The sequence below is a fragment of the Formica exsecta genome, unplaced genomic scaffold, assembly GCF_003651465.1.
Source record: "Formica exsecta isolate Colony F162 unplaced genomic scaffold, ASM365146v1 scaffold436, whole genome shotgun sequence".
Classification (NCBI taxonomy): domain Eukaryota; kingdom Metazoa; phylum Arthropoda; class Insecta; order Hymenoptera; family Formicidae; genus Formica; species Formica exsecta.
The window spans coordinates 225,595-232,275 of NW_021851597.1; the positions used below are offsets into that span (position 1 = coordinate 225,595).

The window sequence follows — 6,681 nt, forward strand, 5'->3', positions numbered from 1 at the left end:
TATATATATAAATGTATATTTTTTTGTGTGTTTTCAGAGTGCAATAAAGTTAGCCGGAAAAAATAATATTAAGAAGCTGCATACATTATTGTCAATAGTGGAAGAGAAACCAAAGGTGGATACAGGACAGAATAACAGGCACAACGAGCACCACATCAAAAACAATTTCAAGCACAACCATTACACACATAATTCCATACTGACACCCTCGACATTAAACCAGGTATAATTCAGTAATCTTAATTGAATTATATAAACAGTTGAATCTCTTACCAATCTCATCCTTTTGGAAATTTCTTTTATAGGGCCTAGATGCAGGTACAAGTGACGATAGTGGTAGAGCATCTGAACAATTGCACGGCCCTGGTATACCTAGGGATTGCCAGGACGCAGACAGTTCTAGGGACCATCTCAGCGATGTAATCTCATACACTATAATTCATTTAAATTTATATAACGTAGAATTCATATATGGTAAATAAATGTTGGCAGAATAAAAATTTGTTTACCATACAAAGATCAACATCTATTTCTTTATCATCTAATGTTAAGAGATATAAGTTACTATATTTACAAACCTGTTTTCATAATATAGGCTAGCAGTCATTGCAGTTCGGGTAAAGGTTATATCGTAAGTATCACAGATATTTTATAAATACAAATCCTATAAATTTTTTATTATAGTAATAAGTATGATAGTAACAAAGGATTATTTATTTATAAATCATTTCTTTGTTTCAGTGTGATAGTGAAGGAGAAGACGATAAGGTACATGCACAGTTTTAGGTACTTTATCAAGAAAACAATTGGTTCATTTTAATAACGTTATTATTTTTATTTTACAGGGCTCGGATGCCGAATCGATACTCTTTGAATCTTCTACCCCACCACCTCTTGCACGTAAATGTAAGTAATACTTTCTAAAATAAGAAATGTAAGTATGAGCAACATATTTATGTTTCAAAACTATGAATATTACCACATTATATCAGTGCAATATATATTTTATTTATATTTTGTTCTAGACGAATTGCCCTCTTCTTCGCCACACGTTTTGCCACCAGCAAACGGGGCAGGCGGGTCTCCACCGGATACGGGTGGGCAAATTTCTAATCCAGCAACGGATGCTCCGGCACCTATACCGCCTCCTGTGCCTGCGTCTGCACCAGTTCCAACAGCGCCGAGTCCTCCCAGTCCAACGTTGCCCCCACACATATCCCAGCCTCCTGTAAGTATGATTTCATGTTATAAAAATTTACTGTTATGTATACAAAAGAATTACATTTGTTAATAATTATACCCTGTTTCAGATGACTAGTCCTTTGGCAGCGAATCCACGTGCAATAGCTCCGCAACAGCGGCCGGCTTCCCCTGCTCTGCCACCACCTTCCCTGTCCCAGCAGCCGCACACTACGATACCTGCATTGCATCCACCTAATGTGCCCCTCGTCTCGTCAAGTCATACAACTAGTCCAGCGGTAGCCAGTTTAGGTGTCACGCCAGCAGCACCTTCGAATGGAGCGGCTACCACAAGTTATCCACCACCCATTCCTATAGCTGCGTATCCGCAGACACAACCATCGTATCCACCGCTCTATACTCCGTATACCGCTTTAAATCATAGCCCGTACCTTCCTCCTGCGGTACCATCCCCTTCTCATTCTGCTTCATCACGTGCAGATGTGGTAAGTTACACGCATTGTATCATTGACAAATATTATTTGTTCCAAGTCGTGAAATGCAAATACTAATAATGAGAATAATAATTGTATTTCAGAGAGGAAGTAGAGCTTCTCCTTGTACCAACATAAATAAACAGACCATAGGAAATAACCTTCCGAATCACAATAATACTCCATTGAGTGCTGCTACTACGACATGCGTGTCCACCATAACTAATACAGTTACCACGGCAAATTCTATCGCCCATAGAGACATGGTGGCCTGCAGTTTGTCTGGACGAAATAATAATTCTCCACGTGGACACAGTCCTAGTCGGGAAAGAGATAGTTACAGGTAAAATATTTCTTTTTTTGCGAATGCAGAATTATGGATACATCTGTCAGAGTTACTTAACTAGTTAAAACAACAGAAAATTTTTATGATAATTGTGATGTTTGTTACAGCAGCAACGTGAGTAGTCTAAGTCGCGGCAGCATAACGCCTGTTAGTGTGCCAAACACCTCCTCTCCAGCCAATTCTAGTCTACCTGCGTACACCAAGCCACAAGGTTGGATTAGGTAAGTCGGCAAGTTTAAATTACTCGGTTAAATGTGTTACTTTTAAAAAACAATATTGAAATCTTTTATCTCTACAAAAAATAGCAGCAACACAGCTTCTCAGCTATCTCCGGCAACAGCTACATCCGTTCCGAGGCCAACTCCACCACCGGTACCACTCGGCATACACACATTTCCACCGATGTTTGCGGCACCTTTACCTCCACCTGTGTCCAGTTCAAGTCCGCATACTTCACTGTCTTCGCTTCCACCGCCGACGACCAATCCAAATCCGTTTTCCGCAGAGTCTTTGTTTCAAACAAGTAAGCTTATAATCAAATTTTTTCAATATATTATATATCTATGTAAACGTAGGCACAGATAATAAATACGCTAACCAAAAGAAGGGGTGACACATGTTGCAGGTCAGGCAGATCTTTTGAGGAGAGAACTTGATAATAGATTCTTAGCGTCTCAGGACAGAAATGTTGGGGTTGGAGTTGGAAATTTGGGTCCACCGGCATACCTTCGAACAGAAATGCATCATCATCAGCATCAGCACACGCATGTACATCAACATACAACGCCGTTGCTGCCACCGGCTGCAACGACGCTTTTTCCACCTCCAATTGTAAGAAGCATATCTACTATCTAATGATTGAAGATTTATATTTCTTTTATATCTGGCCAATATTATGTCTAAACTTATCAATATATAGTTCAAGGACATACCGAAGTTGGGAGGAGTTGAATCACCATTTTTTCGTGGAAATTTAAATCTTTCCGGTTATTCCGGTTTTAACACTGGCCTTCTTCATCCTGGAATTGGTCCGCCTTCGACACCCTTTGTGCCACCTAATCATTTAACTTCATTTGCGCCAAAGGTATATTTATGCAAAAAGCTAAAAAATCTGAAATTTTATATTGTATATTCCATTACACATATATCTTCAATCAACTGATTGATTTTTTTTAATCTAGAAAAGTGGAAAATGGAATGCGATGCATGTACGCATTGCGTGGGAAATATATCATCATCAACAAAAGCAACAGGCTGAAGCTAAGGCAGGAAATGTTGTTAGTACAAAAACTGAGTTATTAAGACCACCAGGCCATCTTTATCCAGGGGGACCAGGCAGTGGTCTTGGGCTTGGTGCACCATCGATGGCACCTCCATTTCCCACTAACATGCCATCTGCGCATCCTGCACCACCCCCACCTCATTCTGTCGGTTTTCTATCTACACCAACCTCACATTTAGGTAATAGAGGTAACAGAAATTCACATTTATTCATTTGTATGTTCATGTTTAGAAATACATTTGACTGCTACTCATTCTTGTAGTCATATATGTTATCTCTTTGGTGCATTAATTTTATAATATTGTTTTATATTTATACAGGAACAGGGATGTCTCCTTTTGGAAGATATTCTTCAACGTTTGGTGCGCCAAATCCCAATTTTCCAAGTCTTTCAACTTTTCCGCCAAGAGAAATGCCACCTATGGGCGGACTCAGTTCGGTGCATGATCCATGGCGAGGGTACGTTATATAAAATATTAATTAGCTATCGTTATTATTCTTTTTTTATTACTTCTCTTTCTATCCAGTCCAAGAAATAAAAATATATTAATTAAAAAGTATATAAAAGTATACAATTTTTTGCAGATTACAACGTGCTACTACCGGATTTCCACCGACTACTGTTTCGTGGGGTTTGAAGCCAGAACCGCCCGCGATAGATAGGCGCGCCGAATTGGAGGAACGGGAGCGTGAACGCGAACGAGAAAGAGAGCGCGAGCGGGAGCGCGAACGTGCCGAACGGGAACGCGAACGTATCAGACGCGAAAGAGAAAGGGAAAGGGAGAGAGAAGAACAACGCGAGAGAGAAAGGCGGGAACGCGAAAAAGAGGAAAAGAGGAAACAGCAGGAAGCAGCTGAACGAGAGCGAGAGAGGCGTGATAAGGAACGCCGTGAGATGGAAAGACGCGAGATGGAGCGCGAAAGATTACTTCACCAAAATCGGCAACACATGATCGTTCCTCGAGATCGTTCGCCGCTTAGGAACGGCTCGGCGCCCTTGGATACCGGAGAAGTGCGCATAAAAGAAGAACCACGCAGCAAAGACGACGAGATTGTAATGCTTCCACGACCACCGGTACCCGGCCCCGGAACGGCCGGGTCCGCGCCAGGACCAAATCCACTGCCCGATCCGAGATATCATCCACATCCACATACTTATCTCTCGAGGCATCCGCATAGTATGCCGGCTTCGCATTCTATGCCACGAAGTAGCATGCTTCCCAGTTTAAGCGCACATCCAATACAACACTTTCCACCGCCATCCGCGCCCGCTGGTCAACCGGGAGCTCCCTGGCCGGGCGATCCTTTCCGGGATTACCGGTACGATCCCCTGCAACAGTTACGATACAATCCATTAATGGCAGCGGCGGCATTCAGAGAGGAAGAAGAACGAGCGAAACTGTACGCTGGTTATCCTCCACCGGTGAATGCTCTCAGAAGTAAGGATCCTAGTCCAGGTCCGCTCAGCAATTTGCATATGCATCATAGAGCGGGGCCCGGCCCAGGAGTGCCGACGCGTCCGCTCGAAAATGCCATCATGCACGCGGATATTCACAAGAAGGAGGATGGATCGCAGTCTCGATGATATATCGTCTCAGCGTCCTCAGTTTCCGCGAGAGAACGCACTGACGGACCGACATTCTAAGCGGCTCCATCCTCCACTCCCCCCCCCCTCTCCTATGACGTTCGGAACCCGGTGCTGATATTTTGCTAACAGAAAAGAAGCGCGTTATCTGAAAAAAGAAAGTGTATATAGATATTATATATGTAATATTTATAGCTATCTCAAGAGAGAAAGATTACGAGAATGCATAGAACTATACAAGAAAACGTAACGAAGATGCCTTGCTATGATGCCACTGTACCACCGATAACGGCAGCTAACGAATGATGAATGTTTAATGAAAAATAGCTACGGAGGGCGCACGGCATCGCTGATGTGTCACAAATAATCATGCTGATGTTTTGTGATTTCTGCAGTTTCAGTGATCTGACTGTTTATAGTGGTAACAAGCCGTAATCACGACGATAACTATGCGTACAGATAAAAAAAGTATCGTGTGTAATATTAAAATAGTTATTATAGAACGTGAGGCGATGGTTACGTAAAAAAGAAAAAAAAAAGCAAATCCAAGTTAGGAGAAAGAGTTGAGCGGATCTCTATTATTATTCAAAAATTATTTAATTATTTATTTATTGCGACGCGTATAAACGAACTTGAATCTCTACTGCTACTGACGTACGAATGCGGACGTAAGATTTGCCCCTAATTTAATTGATGTAATATAAAAATGATCAAATGTATAAATTTTACTTCTTAGATTTTAATTTGTACATTAGAGACGGTAGAGAAAAAAAAGGAGAGGGCATATAAAACGGAAAGTTCTTTGGCTTTCGATAGCACGTGCTTTTTTCATTTGCATGCTGACTACAATAGCACTCTGGTGCTTTCCTGTGATATAAAAAGAAAAATTATTCAAAAGTAGTAAATTATTTTTTAATTTCCTATTGCGTAAATCGTGACAAATAGAGATTTGACAAGTGCAAATAAATCAAATTATCAAGGTAAAGTTACAGCAGTTAGAAATATTCTTTCGAAAAACACAGGATGACGCTTAATATAATAGTAGCTTGTGCGTGCCAAAAAGTTGCTTCAATCAAAGAATATGTTCATAAAGCCCGATTTTTCAATACGTTTACAAGACAAACTATGGCGATTTTATCTTTCTCTTTCGACTTTTCTCTCGATTTTCAGCCATATACGTCGTTGTGTTACCAGAAAGCCAATATGAGATCTCTTAAAAGTTCTGTGCCATGGACCAGGTTACATTCGAATATCCCTGGTGCCTAAAAAAAAAAAAAAAGAAAAAGAAAAAAGTGAACTTTGAATATGATCGGATTCTCAAACTCTATTTCGTTTATACTGTAAAGTCACTATAAAACTGTATATTATACAATTAACAATTATACACGCAGTTTAAAAATTGTAGATATTTTTCATCGATGCAAAGTTACAATGTGATGCAATGATTTTGTTCATGTAGATATCGCGAAGTAAGAGGATTTTGTGTGAATAGGTTTTTTCTAAAATTGATTCTTTGTAAAAGAATCTAATAATCATAGTTTCTATCAATATTGTTTTCAATATTTTTACCAACCTTTTCTCTCAGATTCCCCTTGAAGACTGTCAATTGCTTTTACGTTATATTATTAATAGAATATTTATGTAATTTCTGAAAAATTTATATATATTTCACACACATCCGTCTTTATTATTCATCCATATGTAAAAAGTTATTCAATCGACTGAACTTCATGATCTATTCTTTGTGCACATGATATAATTAAGACATAATTGATTAAAGAGAAACAATTATATA

General features: G+C 39.8%; 1 protein-coding gene across 5 annotated transcripts in view; it reads left to right on the forward strand.

Moving 5' to 3' along the window:
* The window catches only part of LOC115240484 (autism susceptibility gene 2 protein-like), a 48,762-nt gene extending 42,328 nt beyond the window's left edge, over window positions 1–6,434 (forward strand). The window contains exons 2-16 of one of the 5 annotated variants that reach the window (XM_029815656.1): window positions 38–223; window positions 306–419; window positions 596–631; window positions 742–768; window positions 846–906; window positions 1,026–1,228; window positions 1,311–1,685; window positions 1,778–2,016; window positions 2,127–2,240; window positions 2,325–2,542; window positions 2,624–2,850; window positions 2,939–3,103; window positions 3,201–3,489; window positions 3,622–3,760; window positions 3,887–6,434. In XM_029815656.1, the coding sequence (XP_029671516.1) occupies window positions 38–223; window positions 306–419; window positions 596–631; window positions 742–768; window positions 846–906; window positions 1,026–1,228; window positions 1,311–1,685; window positions 1,778–2,016; window positions 2,127–2,240; window positions 2,325–2,542; window positions 2,624–2,850; window positions 2,939–3,103; window positions 3,201–3,489; window positions 3,622–3,760; window positions 3,887–4,886 (3,393 nt within the window). In that variant the 3' untranslated portion in view covers window positions 4,887–6,434. The remainder of the gene's footprint in view (window positions 1–37; window positions 224–305; window positions 420–595; window positions 632–741; window positions 769–845; window positions 907–1,025; window positions 1,229–1,310; window positions 1,686–1,777; window positions 2,017–2,126; window positions 2,241–2,324; window positions 2,543–2,623; window positions 2,851–2,938; window positions 3,104–3,200; window positions 3,490–3,621; window positions 3,761–3,886) is intronic. The other 4 variants (XM_029815657.1, XM_029815659.1, XM_029815660.1 and 1 more) reach the window with 4 other exon arrangements.
* Window positions 6,435–6,681: the final 247 nt, after the last annotated feature.